This window comes from Pavona decussata, unplaced genomic scaffold (assembly GCF_977016875.1).
Source record: "Pavona decussata unplaced genomic scaffold, jaPavDecu1.1 SCAFFOLD_124, whole genome shotgun sequence".
Taxonomy (NCBI): domain Eukaryota; kingdom Metazoa; phylum Cnidaria; class Anthozoa; order Scleractinia; family Agariciidae; genus Pavona; species Pavona decussata.
The window spans coordinates 1,043,575-1,061,334 of record NW_028145538.1 but is presented as its reverse complement, the minus strand read 5'-3'; the positions used below and the strand labels follow the sequence as shown (position 1 = coordinate 1,061,334).

General features: G+C 38.4%; 2 protein-coding genes and 1 long non-coding RNA gene across 5 annotated transcripts in view; 1 reads left to right on the top strand and 2 right to left on the bottom strand.

Annotated features, from left to right (window-relative positions):
• The window catches only part of LOC146469355 (uncharacterized), a 192,036-nt gene that overhangs the window by 2,713 nt on the left and 171,563 nt on the right, over positions 1–17,760 (bottom strand). The window lies entirely within an intron of this gene.
• LOC146469365 (uncharacterized) lies at positions 1,615–5,973 on the top strand. Of its 3 annotated transcripts, XR_014867230.1 has the most exons (4): positions 1,615–2,005; positions 2,580–2,893; positions 3,791–5,558; positions 5,599–5,973. XR_014867230.1 is itself a non-coding variant. In XM_085123408.1 (3 exons), exons 1-3 carry the CDS (start codon positions 1,657–1,659, stop codon positions 3,851–3,853), a joined length of 726 nt encoding a protein of 241 aa, XP_084979534.1. In that variant the 5' UTR covers positions 1,615–1,656; the 3' UTR covers positions 3,854–5,973. The 3 variants fall into 3 exon arrangements, 2 of the variants coding, with proteins under 2 accessions (XP_084979534.1, XP_084979535.1); XM_085123408.1 differs by having other exon boundaries at positions 3,791–5,973; XM_085123409.1 differs by having other exon boundaries at positions 1,617–2,005; positions 2,580–2,881; positions 3,791–5,973.
• Positions 5,485–17,753, bottom strand: LOC146469364 (uncharacterized). Its single transcript, XM_085123396.1, has 6 exons — positions 17,608–17,753; positions 12,361–12,519; positions 11,454–11,742; positions 8,711–9,020; positions 7,747–7,945; positions 5,485–7,271 (listed from the first exon to the last, which is right to left on the bottom strand). The coding sequence occupies exons 1-6, from the start codon at positions 17,633–17,635 to the stop codon at positions 6,940–6,942; spliced, it is 1,317 nt and encodes a 438-aa protein (XP_084979522.1). The 5' UTR covers positions 17,636–17,753; the 3' UTR covers positions 5,485–6,939.

Here is a 17,760-nt window from a genome sequence, read left to right as displayed (position 1 = left end):
CTTTTGCTTGCTCCACTAGCAGTAGAAGAAACTATTACGTATGTTAATGTACAGGTTGAAGTGATACAGAGTGTAATCACTAGTCTGGAAAATACCACAAGGCAGCTAAAGAGGGTGTTTGAGCAACTGGCAGACACTCAAAAAAAGTGGAGTGAGTAGGGGGCGGAAAGAGGCCAAGAGAAAGGCAAAACAGAGGAAAGAAAAGAGAAAAAGACTGCCAAGCTGCAGTTGTGGAGTCCTTGACTGGAGAAAGTGCAGAAGAAGTTATATTGCCACTGTCAGATGACATGATTTGCCTGCAAAACACTGACAGCCTTCACCCAACCGTTCTAGTGAAAGGCCTAGATCAATTTATTTCTGAGGGCGGCCTACCTGTTGGTGCAGCCAGTGAAATCCAAACATATCTAACTAGCCAGTCCATTGAATGGAACCCATTTGCTGTGTAAACTATTGGTGTGAGATTACATTTTGAAATACTCTTTAGCATCGTTGTATCTTATGGTTTGATTTACTGTGGTACAAGTACATTATATGTCATGCGGTTCTGGAAGAATTAAAAAAAAAAAACCCAAAACTAATGATATCAACCTTCAAACTTTTTTGTCCCCCCCCCCCTTCTTCCCCCAAATCCAGAGTAAAACCTTTCTGACCCCCCCTAAATAAGGGAGTAAACTTCGCTTGCCCCCCTCCCATTTGCCAGCCCCCCCCCCTCCCTCCCCATAAATAATGAACACTCCCTAAAACAGAATGGAAGTGCAAGCAGTGCAAAAAGTTACATTGGACTTGACACCGTAGTCAGTCTTGCTCACATCCGATGTCATCTCTGATTATATTTTCTAGTTTCGTACCGTAAAATGTAAGTCCCTTTTTCCATAAAGCGAATGTCAAAGCTGCTTCCAACTGCGATTCCAACCGGTAGAAGTAACACCTGCACGTGCCCCGCCTGTACACTCCCCTCCCCCTGTGAGGAGAAAACTTAAGCAGGGGGGACGCAACCCATGCAGCTCATCTTCCGGAGTTAGACTTCCCTTCGGCCCTGGCATAGGGGAATTGGCTAGTGTCCAAAATTGAATGCGTTAGTTTGAAGTTTTCGTTATCTTTGCAAATCACAAAAATGAAAACAACATGTTGCTGTGAGGAAACAGACTGACGTGACTGATGTCGCATTTTCAGTCTGTATGTCTTTTGTTTACGCCACTCGGACATTCGTCTAGCTTACTGGATTGGAATCTTTAGCGAAGGCCACGGCTTAATGGCTTAACTTAGCTTTATGACTTCTAAATAAATCGTTAAAAAGTTCAACGGTTGTTCAGCAAAGAAAATAACAAATTTGTACAACTTGAAATGGCTTTTTTGCCAAATAAGGAGTTGTTTTCAAACTCTTAAAATTTTCATACAAGTGCAGCCTTGAGGAAGTTATTTTTAACTATAACTCTGAAACAGTTCATATAGCAGTGCTATCATTCATATAGATCCCATATGTTGGTTTAAATGGTTAAAATGGTGCTTTTTTAGTAAACATATTGTGAAAAACAACGGGAACCTTAAATAGAAACAGCCGTTGCAACCTGTCAATCAAATATTGATGCAACTTGGGAACGGTTCAGTTTTGTCTGACTTGATCGCCTTCATTACAATAACTGGAAGTTCTTAGCGATGCTTTCCAAGTCCAATTCGAACATGACATCAGCTTCTTCCCGCAAGCCGCCTACTTGCTCTCGTTGTCGAAATCACGGAATTTATGGTGTTCCGTTGAAAGGCCACAGAAATCTCTGCCAGTACAAACTCTGCAACTGCAAGCATTGTATTTTGATCATGCAAAGAAGGCTTGTACAGGTGGTAGTGAAACCGGACAGTCCACAGACTGATCCTCGTAGCAAATCCTCAAGAAAGAAACGCCCTGGCAAGCGGAAACTTGAAGAGACAAAGAAGAGAAATGATGGCGGAATTGTGATCGAGCCAATGATCAGAGAATTTTTGCCGACTTCGTCTTTGCAAGGAAAAGGTAAGCTTAAGCTTAAGCTTAAACATGCATGCTTAGGCTTAATAAAAAACATAATCACATCACTTTTTAAAGACTGTTTGTTCCGAGAATGTTCAAATCTTTTTATATTGACTGGTGTAAAGGAAACACAAGGTACCATTAGCTAATCTGCCCATGTCAAGTGAGGAGTGGTCACCTTTTTTTTGCAAAAACATGTTTTGATACAATGTGACAAATGAGTAGCTGATTCTCGTCTTCGTCTTGTCAAATAATGTTGGGGTCAAACTGAAAACTTCGAATATTTAAATCGAGCTGTTTTAATTCTTTTTTTTTTTAGCGGCAAGGGGATTAGATCGGGAAATTTAAAAAAAATAAAAGATTTAGAAGAAATAAACAAGATATGAAAAACGCGCGCGCAGCGGAATGTGAATTTCTTGGAAAGCGTTTTTAGGTAACATTTAATAGCGGATTATTATCTGAAAGATCTTTCAGCATTCTAAAAAGGTTATTTGGTAGCAAATTGAACTTGTTCTGAAAGATTTATGATACCTTAGGCCATGTTAGACTGATTTGCCTTATTTTTTTCTCTTCTCAGTGCAAATGCAAGCAGAACCGTCATTTACAATTCCGGACGCCTTCAACCCAGGAGAAATTTCAAATGTGGAATATGGTCCCGCGAATATACCTCCAAAAAAGCCGCGGCTTTTTCCAGACTGCTCTGACTTTGCCAACTCCCTTCATCCTCGTGGTTGCGTGGGCTGCTCCCCGCGGATGCGGAATTTTAGTCCCATGGCCCCACCCAACATCACGGTTGGTTCCACTGCCCTTCCTAGAATGATGGTACCGCTGGCAGATCAGCCTAACATGTTCCTGAACTTCCCTACTACTTATCGTCAAGTAACAAGCCAGGTGCATAGTAGTTCTTAGTCATCATAATTTGCATACATAAGCCTTTTAAACTGAACTAAATTGGGTCGATTTTGTCAGGAAATGAGTCCAGCTTGTTAAAACTGGCCGTACCAGATCACATTATGATATGAACAGTGAATAATTCCAACATTTTGGGTTTTAACTGTTGTTTTCCATCTACTCATGATTGGTTCAATCGGCTCTGGTTGAAATTCACTGTTCTTGTCCTGCAATCTGATTGGCCAGTTTTGTTTAAGTGACCCCGGTAACAGTAATTGCACTATAATAATTTTATTAACAATAGTCCTTGGCCGGGTTGTTCGAAAGCCGATTAACGCTAATCCACGGTTTAATGTTAATCGAGGTTTTCATCTTGATCGTTAAAAATGTTTTAAAGGCTAATTTAAAGCTAATGGTGTGAAGAAAAGTCAAAGACAAAACTGAGAAACAAAAATCTTATCCTCATGGATTAGTCAGGATCAGCTTAATGGGGCTTTTAAAACCAGTCCAGGTATTTTTCAGTTGCACTCCATATATGGTGATTTGAGTCAAGTAGACTCCAGAACTTACCTACAGCCTTGTTTACAGCATCATTCCTTCCTCCCTCCCCACCATCCACTCCTTGGAGCCAGGTCCTCGTTCCCAGGGTCCTCTCCCTTTCTCCCAAGAAAAAGAGAGGACCCTGGGAATACGGTTGACAGTCTGTGGACTAAATTCTACATAATACATACTTTTTCTAGTAATGGGAGAGGGGTGAAGGGTGTTTCTGTAAAGGGGGTGGGGTGAGGATGTTCATACTTCCTGTCCTGTCCCTTTCCTAACAAATTCCAATTTTTCTCCTGGGTCCCAGCCGCTTTTAACATCTAATTGAATTTCTCATTTTGTCCTTATTTAAAGGGTTTTGCTGTGAATTCCCCACCATTGAACATGAGTATTCAACAAGCTATGGAACCCTTCTAGAGAACTGCCCACCAAGAAACGAAGACAAAAACACAAGTTCCGCTGAAGTTTAATTTACCAAAGTACCATTTATTTGAACATCTTACGTTTGACCTTTGGATTTCAGTTTCCAGCAGATTGCCTGCTTGTGTCATTTTCACCTTGGATAGGTACTTAAGTTTCTTCAGTGGTTTCTTTATACCTTTTTTTAACAAATTATTTTTCACTGGATAACAGTCATTTGAAATTAATCACGAATATTTACAAAGACAAAATCTCTTGCCTTATTTCCAACAGATGATTGTTAAATAACAATAGTATTTAAACATTTTAACATCATGAGAAATGCAACCAAATGATCATTGGACATCTTTATAAGGGACTTATAATCTCCTATTTGTTTTTCAGTTTACGGGGCATTTTCTCAACAATATTATATGAAAAAAAAAAAAAAACAGGAGTTATTGAATGTTGTTAACATTGTTCAAGAACACATAGTACTATCATCGCAAATATTTAGAAAAAAAACAAGAAGTAAATTGTACCATCAATTAATAAACACTGATTAAGTGATTAAAGGCTAAAGTGCATTTTTTCAATGAAACTGCACAATTTAGTTTGGTTGGTAAGGAAGGTGGTGTACAGGAACGAATGCAAACACTTCCCCAGTAAATTAAGAGAGCTGTTGTTCCTCTCTATAATTTTAAGTAATCCCTCTTGAGAGGGGGATCATAGGATGCAGCATTTTACCTGTTTCAACACACACTATTTGTACCAGTGGGACGGATCTTGGGGCTGCTTTTCGAAATCATTCCTGTTCATGTGCAATGGAAACACTCCAGAGGGTAGTTCACACATTAGGGCTAGTCCCTCCAAGAGAGTCCTGGGGACTTGTCCCCTCGTGTGACGACCTTAAATTAGGCCTGATGATTGATAAACGAAAAAATTACCACATGATAAGAAACAAGTCACCTCGAGTTGTTTTGCACGGGAGATCATGCTATGGCTGTTTACAAAATGTTTACAAAATATTTACAAAAATATTTCTGGAATTTCAGGTTAGACTGTAAATGGAACATGACTTCTTAGGTCATCCCAGTGGAAAATTTCTGCGAGAAACAAAACTTTTGAAAAGTTAGTCCCATTTTCCTGTTTTGGGTCTTTGTGTCTAAACCGTTTCATACATTTGGCTTTCAGAGTGGAACCAAATATGTGTCCCAACCGAAGTTAAGTTTCTTAAGGTAAATGAAACAGGTTAAACCGGAATGTATTTGTAAATGGTAAACAACTCATGGATTTAATTGTCAGCCTTTAGCAGCTGAAGCCTGGCTGCTGCCACGTTTGTTCTTTTATGTTCCTAGCACTAGGATCTTCTAAGGGAAGGTAGTTTACATGGGGCTAGGATCTTCCTATCTCTCAGCTAGGAAGATCCTATCGCTAGAAAGATCCTAGCACTAGGGCCAAGTCGACTTTTTGCATGTAAACTGAAATATACAGAAAACATACAATGCTAGGCTGATCCACCTTCTAGGATCTTCCTCCACCCCATGTTAACAGCCCCTTACTAAAAGGTTGATTACTAACCTTTTTAGCTAATAACAGCAACAACATTTACAAGCTCATCAGGACAGAAATCATAACAACACGGAAAATGCGTTTCAATAACAATATAATTATATCAATAAATTGCAACTTTACAAACCTTTTACATTTTAACTCTGAAACAGTAACGGTTAACATGGTAATCAAATTTTTAATTTATTAAGCTAACGCACCATTAGAGATATATTTCAAATAATATTGGTGTGCAGTTGAATGTATGGCTTCCACATCAACAGTTACTGGTCCAAGAAATCAATATCATGAAATGCATAGCTTAACATTACTTTGGTGAAAGAGACTACACAACATGCAGTAACGTAGCACGGTAAAGTATAGTTGAACTGTTGTCGCCACGTATAATTTGAAACAAACAACCTTCGTGCAAAATAATAAATTTTCTAAAGAATACTGGAAAAAAGTTGCTTTTATGTACCAACACTGAAGAGTCAAGTCCCAGGCAAAAATGCCTTGCTACAAAACCTGAATATATTACAATAGTTTGAAGGTAGACAGTAAGAATAAATAACTGCAAAAAACAAGGCATTTTAAAAGCAGCTTGCCTAAAAAAAGTCCCCATTAAGACTGAAAAGATTGGTGGCTATTGATTCATGTATGCACTGTTCAAATGTAGACATTGCTACTCACATCAACAAGATTTCAACTCCTACTAAATTTTTCCCAACAAATTTAAACAGTCATCATTTTATTCTAACAATAATTAAACTATGTTTTATGTTCTTTAGCATTTTGCTTAATATAACTCAAACTTCTTTGCTTCCAACTAACCTTTTTTTAGTCTTCTCGACTACCTTCATTTTGTTTCCTACTATACAACTTTGCATGCCATCAATAAGCTTCATTTTAATTAACAAATTATCGGTTTTTATTAGCATTAGGTCTCATCAGGATTACGAGCCAAAAGAAAGCTGGAAAATTTTTCCACTTTGCACTGTTCGCATTGGGAAAGAACTTTAACTTTGAAGCACAGTCAAATGTTTTTCTTTTGGAACACAACGTAAAATATGTTTTTGAAAACATTATGGATCTGCTTTATCATCTTGGATCTTAATTAAATTGGCACCATTCGGTGCCAAATAATATCCAATAAAGTTAAACATCTACTTTGAAAGAAATAAGACAATAAAAGCGGTCAGGAATACTTGTGTTTCTATGAAAATAACTAAATGAAAAATGGTCTTTTTTTCCTTTAGACAACATTTTTCAAATCTCAAAGAATCATTGAAAATATCTTTTCCCACAGTTTTTCCACAGTGATTTAATAAAACCTACAACTAACAAAACAAAACAAATTTAATTTCATCCAACTACAGGCTCGAAAAAAAAAAAAAAAAAAAAAAAAACCAAAACTGTTAATTATTTTAACTGGAAATGCCAGCAACAATCACATTCCATTTTTTCTGCTGCTGTTGAAGCATTAACTGACCTCGAGTGTCCATAAAATATATATTAATAAACCGTTTCCAATACAACTAAATACAAATTACTCATTCCGAGTCTTTAGCAGCTTGAGGTGCTGGTTGGGCAGGAGGAACTGGTGGCTTCAAATCAAAAACTCGCCTAGCATTTTCCGCAGAGGCTCGTGCCACTTCTTCTGCATCAACTCCGAGGCATTTTGCAACAGTATGGGCCACTATTGGCAAAGTACAGGGCTCATTTCGTCCTGGCTGGCATCTCTTGAGTAGAGACTTGCAAACATCATCCAGCTCCTTTTCTGGGGCATTGGGGATCATGTAAGGGGCATCACTTTCAAGGAGAATTCTGTCCAGTGGCAGGACACCTTCTTTGAGAGCATCTCGTAATGCTTTACCGGGGGTTTCTGAATGAAAAACAAGAGTGATGTGTTGATTTCAGTAAACACTTCAAGCAACCGTTCAACTTGAGAAAATTTGCGAGCAAGTCTTTACAAGGCCCAGCTACCCATTCTAAGAACTTAATACTAACAACACTCCTCCAAAAAATGCCTTTGCAAAAATCAAGCCCTGTGTCCATTTACAATGAAGTTCACTGCAATTACAATCTTATACACCAAAACAAGTACAATCCACTGGCCAGTACAACCTGAGGTCAGGTATAACCAAGTAACCAAAACCAATCAGGACTAAAAGATTCAAGAACTTTGTAACGAAGAAATAATAGTCTATAATCAAGATTTCTCTATTATGATTATTAATATTATCAATCCTTGAATTGCAATCGGTCAGGAGTTCAGTTATGGACTGCAAATGACTAGAATAAATTATATTACTATTAATTGGTTACATTCGTTACCCTTTGATAATATCTCAACTGACCTTTGCAAATGAAGCCACAAATTCCAATGTAGAATCCCATTGCAACATACGCACTCATTTCAGAGACGTTACCAGTGAAACAGTGGATTACGATTGTAGGTAACCTGCCACTAAACTGGCTCAGCACTTCAATAAATTTCTGATGCGAAGCTCGCTCATGAGCCAAGAGTGGCTTCTGAGCTAAACAAGCGATCTCAACCTGACACAAAACATTGTAAAGTTCCAAAATCAATGTCTACATTCTCTGTACTACTTGCTTTTAATTAATTTTGCACTATTTTCATCTGGCAAGACTGCACAATTACATGAAAAGCAAGATTACAAGAAAAGATGCCAAAATTATCACCAGTACATGTGCAGGGAAAACTGGAATCACCTCAGCTGCAAAACAATTTTTACCATGTGAAAAATCCAGTAATAAGGTAAGGTAAGGTAAACTTTATTTTACCAGGATGGTCCATTCAGCAAGAAGGCTGATATCCAGAGGGGCCCTGGATTAATCAACTGCCAAGACAAAAATCCATACCCACCCCATGGAAGGTTATCAGAAATTCCTAGGGGTAGAGGGTGGGTCTTAGAAACCATAATTTTACAAGCAAAGTATGAAGCCAAACTAGAATTTCCTGGTTTGGGGAGGGGGGAGGAGGATGCAAAACAAAAAACGTTCTGTGGGAGGAGTATGGATATTGTCTGGAACAAATTTAGTTTATTGAAACCAAGTACTAATTGGGGACACTTTCTATTAAAATTAGGAAATGCTGGTTTTGAAAATATTTGAACCAAAACATCTCTCCCAGAAAATTCAAAAACGAAAAGGTGAATTTTTAAACGCGGACATACGGAACGACACAAAATTATGCACCTTCCATGATGTTGTACTGGTACATTTGAGATAAGTTTAAGTTTAAGTTTGAGATGAGCATTCAGCAAAATACAACTACTTGTAAATTTACAAATTGCTTACTTGTTTAGTGAATGCATCAACCTGCGCCTTCTCATCTGAATAATTCCTGTGAAAGTCCAAACCAACTTCACCAATGGCCACAACGACAGGGTCTTTAGCTAATTCCTCAATCTCACTAGCTGTCTTGTCACTCCACTCCTTTTCCGTAAAATGTGGATGAACTCCCACAGAAGCATAAAGCACTCGAGGATGCGCCTTGGCTTGAAGAACGGCTGACTGACTCATCTGAAGGGTGTTTCCTGTGAGAATCATTTGCTTGATTCCCACAACTTCTGCCTGCTCAATTACATTTCTGATATCTCTACCAAACCTGAGAAAGTACAGACAAACCCAGGAAAAAAAAAGCCAGTTAAAATAAGAAAATCAAATGAAAACTATTGGTTTTAAAGAACTTGTTTCCAGCAAGGTGTACATTGTAGCTTATTTCCAATAATGTTGACCACAGGCAGAAAATTTGAGGTCACAAGAGTTTACATGTTTTTTACCAGACACCACCTCTACATCAGACGAAAAATAAGGTTTCATGTACATGTAGCTGTTTTCCACCATTCACTTATTATTCACATGTACATCCCTATCAAAAAGGAGTGCAAGGGAGGCTTTTCGCACAAACATCTTAGAATTAATTCTGACAGTAGAACAAGAATTGCAAGCAAAGAAAAGTGGAAAGTGCTTCTCTGGATGCTTTTGTTGGCAATTCTTCTCTCAGCATCCAGGGGCTTGTTTCTCCAAAGTCCCGTAACTTACCGGGCCCGGTAAGTATATTCTTAAATGTTTTTTTTTCGCTGATTACACAGTGATTACGGACACAGTACTTGGTTAATGTGTTTATAGAATTATAAGATTTTGAAATTTAGTATTCAAAGCTGACAAAAAATGACTTCTGATAAGTAACATTTTTCACCAAAGACACTTATCGGGCCCGGTAAGTTAGCGGGACTTTCGAGAAACGAGCCCCAGGGCAAATAAATGTTGCATGTCACGGATAAACCTAGCAATTAACAAGACTCACTGGGAGTCTTCATGCAACTTAGAGTACAGAGCATGTCATTGTCAGGGGAGTGAAATTTTTTCCCTGTAGTCTCATACTTGTGACCAACCAAATACAGTCTTTATATTTTAATGCCTTCTCTGGTTAAAAGTTAAAAAGGTTAAAATGAGCTTTCAATTGCCAGTCTGTAATCTTAGACAAGTGATGAATAAAAAGCGTGAACGTGAAATATATACAGCTAAGAGTGTGAAAAAGAAAACTTATAATAAAAACCAGAAAAATTCATTGTGGGAATTAAATGCTAAACTGAAGTTCATAATAAAATAGAGTATTGTCTTGGTAATTGTTACGCATTATCGTCTGCTTTATTTGTGATTGCTGTATGCCAGGATTCAAGGGTTTTTCTAACACAGAAGTTTCCCTTGTTGATTACGTGAGCCCTGTTGAAGTCAATGGAGTGGTCATTCAGCCATGCATGTGTTGCAATGTTGGAACCTTTTAAAGGCTTTTGTGTTTCTAATATGTTTAGTAACTCTTGTTTTCAAGCACCTTCCAGTCTATTGATCTTATTAACCACGTTTAACCCTTTAAATTTAGTAGTGACCAGGAGAAAAAGGGAATGACCACCGAAGATAAAATGACATCATGTTCAAACAAATTCTCCCAATCTGAATCATAAAGGCCTGTTTAAACGGTTTCAACATTTGACCAACATTTGTTAACAAAAGTTGTACAGATGTTGGGCAAATGTTGGATTAACAAGATGCCTGCTATACTGGCATTACGCAAGATGCTGGGGCTGATTCTTTTATTCCAACTGTATGCTTCGCCGATTGATAAAACTATCCTTGCTAATGGAATAGTTTGAGTCACGACGATTGCGTTACGTTGTTTCCCTTGTGTTACGCTACTCAGGGTTTCAAGGGAAATTGCGGGAATTCCATTGCGATAACGTAAGCTTCTCAATGACCTCTTTTCAGTCTCGCGTTGTGGTCTAAGACTGTCAAAGAAAGCACGATTCCTTCGCCAGGAACTCTCCAATTTCCACCGTTTTAGATGTCGAGTGCTTCTTAGAAGTTATTCTTTCGATTCACCGCTTCAAAATGGTGAAATTTCCGTTTATAAAAGGCACACTTGAGTCCAGAACATGTTAACAATATGGCGCCAAATTTAATCTGTTTTTAATAAATATATCAAATGATGCGTTGACGTCACACAGGTAGGGGTGAGTGAGTCCCCTCCCTCGCGATGTAAGCGAGAAGAGTGGATTTTGATTGGCCTGCTTCTATTGAAGACAATCAGAACAATACACCCCGAGTAGGACAGGGGTGAGTTTAATGAATAAATTAATGTACACATTTGTAGCTACGACGAAGAAAAAAAAAAAAAGAAATCGACCCGTTTTTAGACACGGTATGCCCCCTCAGGGCATCCCGCGTAACAAAGTGTTCAAATGTTTCCAATGCAATTCAACATTTTCAAGAACAAAGGACATGTTCAATGGATGTTGAATCAAAGTTAAACTTGACTCAACAAGTTTTCTAAATGTTTTTTACCCTTTCAACAATGTTGAATGGCCTGTTTAAACGCCCCCAACATTTGGTTCAATCAACAAAGTGTTGAACGCATGTTGAAGCCAATATTGAAACCATTTTTTTTAAGAAACACTTGAAGAACAGTGACAAGGATCTACAAGTCAATATGGAGGCTTAAAGGGTTAGCATCCATCACCTTTCTTTTTCATCAACTTACGCTTTGTTAGGCAGATTGACGCCCACATCAATAAGCTGCAGCATCTTATCCTCAGGTACTTTCACAATATCACTAGGGCCTTGAGGGCGTCGTCTGTTCCTCCAACCCTTTTGATTCTGGTTGCCCCCATAGCCGTAATTAGCAAGCTGAGGAATTGGCATAACATATGAGGGAGGAAGCATTGATGGAATGGAAACTCTGCCGCCCTTGCCACCTCTAGAGTTCCTCGCTGGTTCAACTCTGATGACTTTGTCGTAAAGCTTGGTTCCATTTAGCTGAAGCAAATGGCCTGGAAATCAATCAAACTTGAAAATTAACAACCTATTATAGGTATTAGCTTGAAGAAAAAATAGGGCCACCCTTTGGTGGTACAGAGAATGTATTCAGTTTGCAAACTCATGTCAAGGTTTCAGTGATAGCCAAGATAGGCGGCAGCCTGGGAAGGTTTTCATTTATAAAATTCAACTGAAAATACATGTTAAGGCAAAGAAGGCAGCTTCAACTCAAATCATGTCAAATATAAACAGTAAATCTGCCTGTTGCTGCCTTTTAACACAACCACAGTATGATTTAGTGACAAATAGAGAACCAGGCTCTTCCCAACAACCTTTTACACAAGCACATGTGCAGTTGATGGGTGAAAACGTGTCAAATAGTACAGTGCTTTTGACATCCATCCTATGTCATTGAGCACACTTTGCATGATTTTCACATCAAATATGCAAATGGATTTTAACCCCTTCTAAATTTATCACAGAATTTCACAGCAACTTTGAACATTGGGATGCTTCTTAAGTGTGAATGGAACAAAAAAAACTGTATAAGCAAAGTGTATGTTGCTTGTTTTTTAGTCCACCAGACGTAACAGTTGATGACCATAAAGTACCGATAACAACTAAAGACTTACTAGCAAGACGTTCTGGAACATTAATAAATCCAAACCCTTGTGAAGTTCCAGTGCGTTCAACTGCTAATTCAATCCATGAAGAGGAGCGAATGTATGGTGTGGTGTCCAGACCAAAGTGACGAGCAAGGTCTTCTTTAGTGACTTTTAAAGACAGATTTCCTACATAAAGAAACAAAGCTCTTTGCAAACACAAACAGAAAGTTATGATGCTTTCAAACTTTGATCCTGGTTTCTGTATTACATGTATTGCAAATGATCCCAAAATCAACTGCTTAAGATTCCACAATAATTGCAATGAGACAAATTTTTGTGATTGCAGAGACAACTGCAGGTGATACAGCCATGTTCTACATGTATATCCTGTGGTCATCTGAAATTGATTGCAAATGATCGCAAACAAACACAGAAGACATATTCACACGGCATACTTTTAAGGCAGTGGAATTGTATGAACGTCAACTACAATTGAACAAGTTTCAATCACATGTTTTTCATAAAACACTGATTCCATATGATTGCACATTGAAACTTATACAGCTATAGTTCACATTCACCCAATTCTGCTGCAATCCTTTGCAATCATAAAGAAACAAAGCTCTTTGCAACCATTTGCGATTGAGTATGTAAACAATTTCAATTTCTGTGATCCTGCAATTCTCTAGGATCATACTGAAACCTGGCCTTAAAGTGATAGGTTGGGGATTTTGGAAGAATAATTTCACAGCAAGTACAAAATGCAGAATGTTTGGAGGAAGAGGCAATGTCCTTTATTTTAAACATTAATTCATATTAGTTTCAAGCAGCTTTAACCATATATCATTTCTGAACAAAGTGCTTTGCTTTGGAGATTAAAGAGTGTGGGTGGGATTTACGAAAACAGTTCACCTGTGACATATCACATTGATTTCACCACGTGGACGAACGTTGCCGCGGTCAAGTTTGTATTTAGGCAAGATTTTAAAACGGGTGTAATTTTCTGATTACGTCTCCTTTTTTCAACTTCAGACCTTTTTTAATCATTTTTCTTCTTCTTTCATCTCCTTTGTAATCTTTTAACTGTGAATGAACTCTCCAAAAATGCTAAATAGTCCAGTCATTTTGTGGCTGGACCTGCCACTAATTGCAACAGAAGGTTTCTCTTCGCCAATCATTAAGGAATGGTATCTAGATAAACATACTAAAAGTCCCAAAGGATCCAAGCACGGGAACATGTCAAAATTTTAATGACTAATAACTCCCGATTTGGTGCAACATGGAAACGAGGCTAAAAAACAGAAGTTAGTTTTATTCTGCTTATTTATCTCCAGAAATGCACTCAATTCATCCAAATTTCATCAATTTTACTTCAGATACTTCTGTGAACTTTCACCTTGTAAATAACTTTACTTAATACGTGTGTAAGCTCAATTAAGCCCAAAGCCATACAGTATTTCAAATTTTCACTCAGAAAGGTCTGTACTAAAGAAATCCTATAACATTTCATTACGGCGTCCAACAGTACCCAGCTACTAGGTACAACTCGTTTTCAATGATATTGATAAACAAGATATGTGTGACAAAAATAAAATAGGCTTTCGCAATACTATCTAGGAAAATTTCACACGTACGTACGCACGTTTCAATTTCTAACTCGTCGGAAATCTGTCACTCAAGGAAGTTCAATTATACAGCCGTTCATAAGGCATACGCGTGTCACTAGAAGAAGCATTTCTTGACATGTCAACTAGTACGTTCTGCTCTTTTACAGTTTTTTTTTTAGGATTCTGTTATTATTTCTCAATCAGTAGACAGAAGGTCAGCGAGAAACACGCGTCGCGGGTGTTTTTGAGCAAAATTTCAATGACAACATCAACATCAACATCCTGGTCATACTGGATATTTATGAGAGCAAGGAAAAACTCTCGTTCACTATACATAGTTGCCCGTAAGTAAGCCTACAATCGGCGTAGAGTACTAAAAGATTGGCATTCTGAAGAGGTTACTAGCGTGCAGAGGATTCGTAACAGCTTGTGAGTGTTGGGATAGAAATCATGTTCGCATTTAGCCAGAGCTTTAACCGCGTTGTGTAGTGAAGATTGCAGCTATTTTCGGCGCAACGGTCGGTGACCTGAGGCGATAAAACTGAAGTGCATCTTTGAGCTGATCGAGACAGTAGTCCTTCTGGGTAGCTAAGTGATCTAGCAAGGGAATTGCAAGGGCCCTCTTGAAATACTCTTCGGGCGTCGTTGCCTCCACGTCCCACGCACGTTACTGCGATGCTCCTGTCGGCCTTGGAATAGAGGGTTCGATGCCGACTTTTCTTGCAAGAGTAGCAGCTGTCTCAAGCCATTGTTAAAACTGGGTGCCAATCTGCTCTCAGGATAGCTTGAGGTCGCCTTTGAGGTCATCAACTTTGCGGTGTGCCTCGTACACATCAATGTCGTGTTTCTGTAGCCTAATGCTCAGGGGCTTTACGAACAATAAGTACTTCATAGCAGTAACTTGAGTGATGAGAAAGGAAAACCTCAATACGGCATTTAAAAGCGAACTCGCTTTATTTCGACTCTCACCATTCCAGTTCCATGGAGTGTTGCTGTACTGGTTTTGGAACAGTCGTCCATGGGAGATGTCCTCAAGTGTCTTGACGATAGAAGGTAACGTGTCAAAAAATACCTCGTATGCTTCATGCCTTTCGACCCATCGTGTAGACTCAAAAGCGTTGTTTTCTTTGTATCGGCAGCCTCCTTTTCTATAACTGCGTGCAAAAGCTGGTTTCGTTTAGGGGGGTTCCGGAACCCCTGGAACCTGATTTGCACCTGATTTGACGGGTTTTCGTAAAATTCGTCCAATTTTTCTTTTCTTAAGACCAGGATGTTCTGAGGCAAATAGCATTGGGATTTGCTTTTTGGTCCTGAAGTTCACGCTGCACGCCTGATGATAAATGGCATCGGCCGCTGGCAAATCATGAACATGTACTACTTCTGCCCACTCATTTTTCCTTTCGGAACAGGATTGTTACACAGTATCTTTAGTTTCGAGGGTTGTCACCCTGAACACATCCCCTTGTCTTCTCTTTTCAGGTTCCTCGAAATCAACTTTCGTTTCACAGAATAAACAGCCAGTTTTAAAGTTGAAGGACTTTTCAGTCTTGCGATCAAAAGAGCGGCGGCTACTTGATAATTGTGAAATGGTACTCTCCTGTTTCTTAGCTCTGGTGATGTAAGTTGGGTGGCAGTATGTGCGGCGGTATGTTTGGTGTACCTTTTGACCGTAGCAGGTTGAATGATGTCATAGCGCTTTGTGCTTGCCCGGTTAATACCCTCCCTTCCCTTCTCACGAAGAGTTACGACGTCTTTTACGTTATCAAGTGATTTTTGGCAAATTGCGCAAGTGATTTCGTCATCCATTTTAGGATTCTTGATGGTCTAAAAAATAATTAGGATGCAACTTGGAATGTACCAAGCATACTTAATAGACCTTGTCGCGATTTTCGATGCAATTTTTGTTCAATGAAATATGCTAGAAAATATTATGTTTTTCGAAAAAAATTTGTGTAAAAAAACAAAACACAAACCAAAAAAAAAAAAAACAATCAGAAATTTATTTTTTGGGGCAGACAATTTAGCTAGCACAGGTTTAACGACATGATTATGCAAGAAGTCGTACTGCTTCTTTCTAATTTTTCTATTTATATTTGTCTGTATGCAATTTCCCGCGGAATTCAATCCGGTTGGGAGTTTCGCGGGAAAAATAATTACTGACCACAAATTGTACGGGAAAATAAAACGTGGTGGCTGGGCGCTTTTCAGCACAGCTGCAACCCCTACCTTGTTGTAGTTAACTAATGGCTTTGATATCTAAAGTTTTTAATTGAGAAATGTTTATCAAATTACTTTGTTTTTACGAAAATACTTTGTAAGAATATTTGACATCAGAATCTCGTACACTGGACACGTGATGTGTTCTTGCATGTTTTTCCGTCGCATAAACACCAGAAATCTGATTGAAAATATTCCGCAAGTGTACAATGTCTTTTTCTAAAGAATCGCAATTAATCGGCTTTACGCGTCTGTATCCTTTGTAATGATCTCGGTGTTTGTGCATGTTTTATTTATTCATACAGGTCGACTCTTTCCGAAGACACATGTTTAGTGTGAAGAAGGATTGATCGAAAAGTGCACTTAATTCAATTTACTGTCATAAGAACTAAAAAATATTGTAGGTACTCTTGAGTGTGTCTTACCAGAACTGAATATTGCAGAATCACGTCTTCTAGCCATTTTTCTCGACGGAAATATTACAAACGTGCAAGGCAAGCACAAACACTCACAAATGTACATGTGTAACCGCGAAGGCGCCAGCTCCTGCAAGACCTGAAGACCGACTTCTAGTGAACCCGCAACGTTTTATTTCTAGTGAACCCGCAACGTTTTATTTTCCCACAATAATGTTCAACATATTTAAATTAAATTAATTTTTTTAACATAAACGAAATCAATTCGGCAAGTGTAAACTTGAAAACAAAAACAAAACAACACTCTACCCAAAAAAGCAAAATTAAAAGTTTCACCAATATATTAAGCGTTTTGCTAATACAGCTTTTCTTTTCTTCAACAAAACAATATCTTCTGTTACTTTAAGTATTAGGAACACATTAAATTGAACATTTAAACACGAAATTTCATTGCATTTTCTTAAGTTTAAGATCTTTACACGCGCGTTATAAAAAATGCATAAGTCAGCCTCGTTCCCATGCCGTCGTAAAACGGTTCTCAGAGCTTCGTAATTAATCCCGTTTTTTGGTAACTTCCCCAAATGGGATTTTTTGGGACTTTTGGTATGTTATTAAGGATACATTTCTGAGTCTAAAACCGTTGGAATACCTTCTGTTGCAATTAGTGGCAGGTTGACCGAATTTTCTTCATAAAATGACTGGACTAAAAAGATCATGACAGATTTCGTCTCCAAGTATTTGTCACCTTTAATTTCCAAGTGTAGTGTGACAGCTTAAAACAAAACAGCGAAAAGATTTGGCCAGCGAAGCAAAACAGATAGAAATTAAGATACAACATGACCGAACGAATAAAACAGCTCACAACGACGGCAAAGTTACGAGAAAAATAGAAACAGCTGTTACAAACTGTGGCTAAGGCAGATCAGTACGTCAAGCATGGAGCTGTGTTTTTGCATCACAGGCGACTTCTAGATCGTACCACGGTGTTTTAAGCCAGTTTCTTGCAGTGAAAAAATAGACATACTTCAACTTACCTACAAAGAAGCGTCTGTTGTTTTCCATAATGTAGGATAAAAAGAGACAAAGACCTCAGAGAAAGCGAAAAGCTAACAAACTCAGCTAGCAAAGATGGAGAACTTCAAAGTTCAGCAGGCGAAATCAGTGTAATCACGTGGAACACACTCAAG

Bases quoted from the DNA above. Each gene is read 5' to 3' on its own strand.
- LOC146469365 (XM_085123408.1), top strand. From the start codon at position 1,657: ATGCTTTCCAAGTCCAATTCGAACATGACATCAGCTTCTTCCCGCAAG. The intron at 2,006-2,579 runs GTAAGCTTAAGC...TTCTCTTCTCAG, and splicing joins TTCGTCTTTGCAAGGAAAAG to TGCAAATGCAAGCAGAACCG. The intron at 2,894-3,790 runs GTGCATAGTAGT...CCTTATTTAAAG, and splicing joins ATCGTCAAGTAACAAGCCAG to GGTTTTGCTGTGAATTCCCC.
- LOC146469364 (XM_085123396.1), bottom strand. From the start codon at position 17,635: ATGGAAAACAACAGACGCTTCTTTGTAG. The intron at 12,520-17,607 runs GTAAGTTGAAGT...TTCTTTATGTAG, and splicing joins CAACAGACGCTTCTTTGTAG to GAAATCTGTCTTTAAAAGTC. The intron at 7,272-7,746 runs GTCAGTTGAGAT...TTTTTCATTCAG, and splicing joins TTGTGGCTTCATTTGCAAAG to AAACCCCCGGTAAAGCATTA.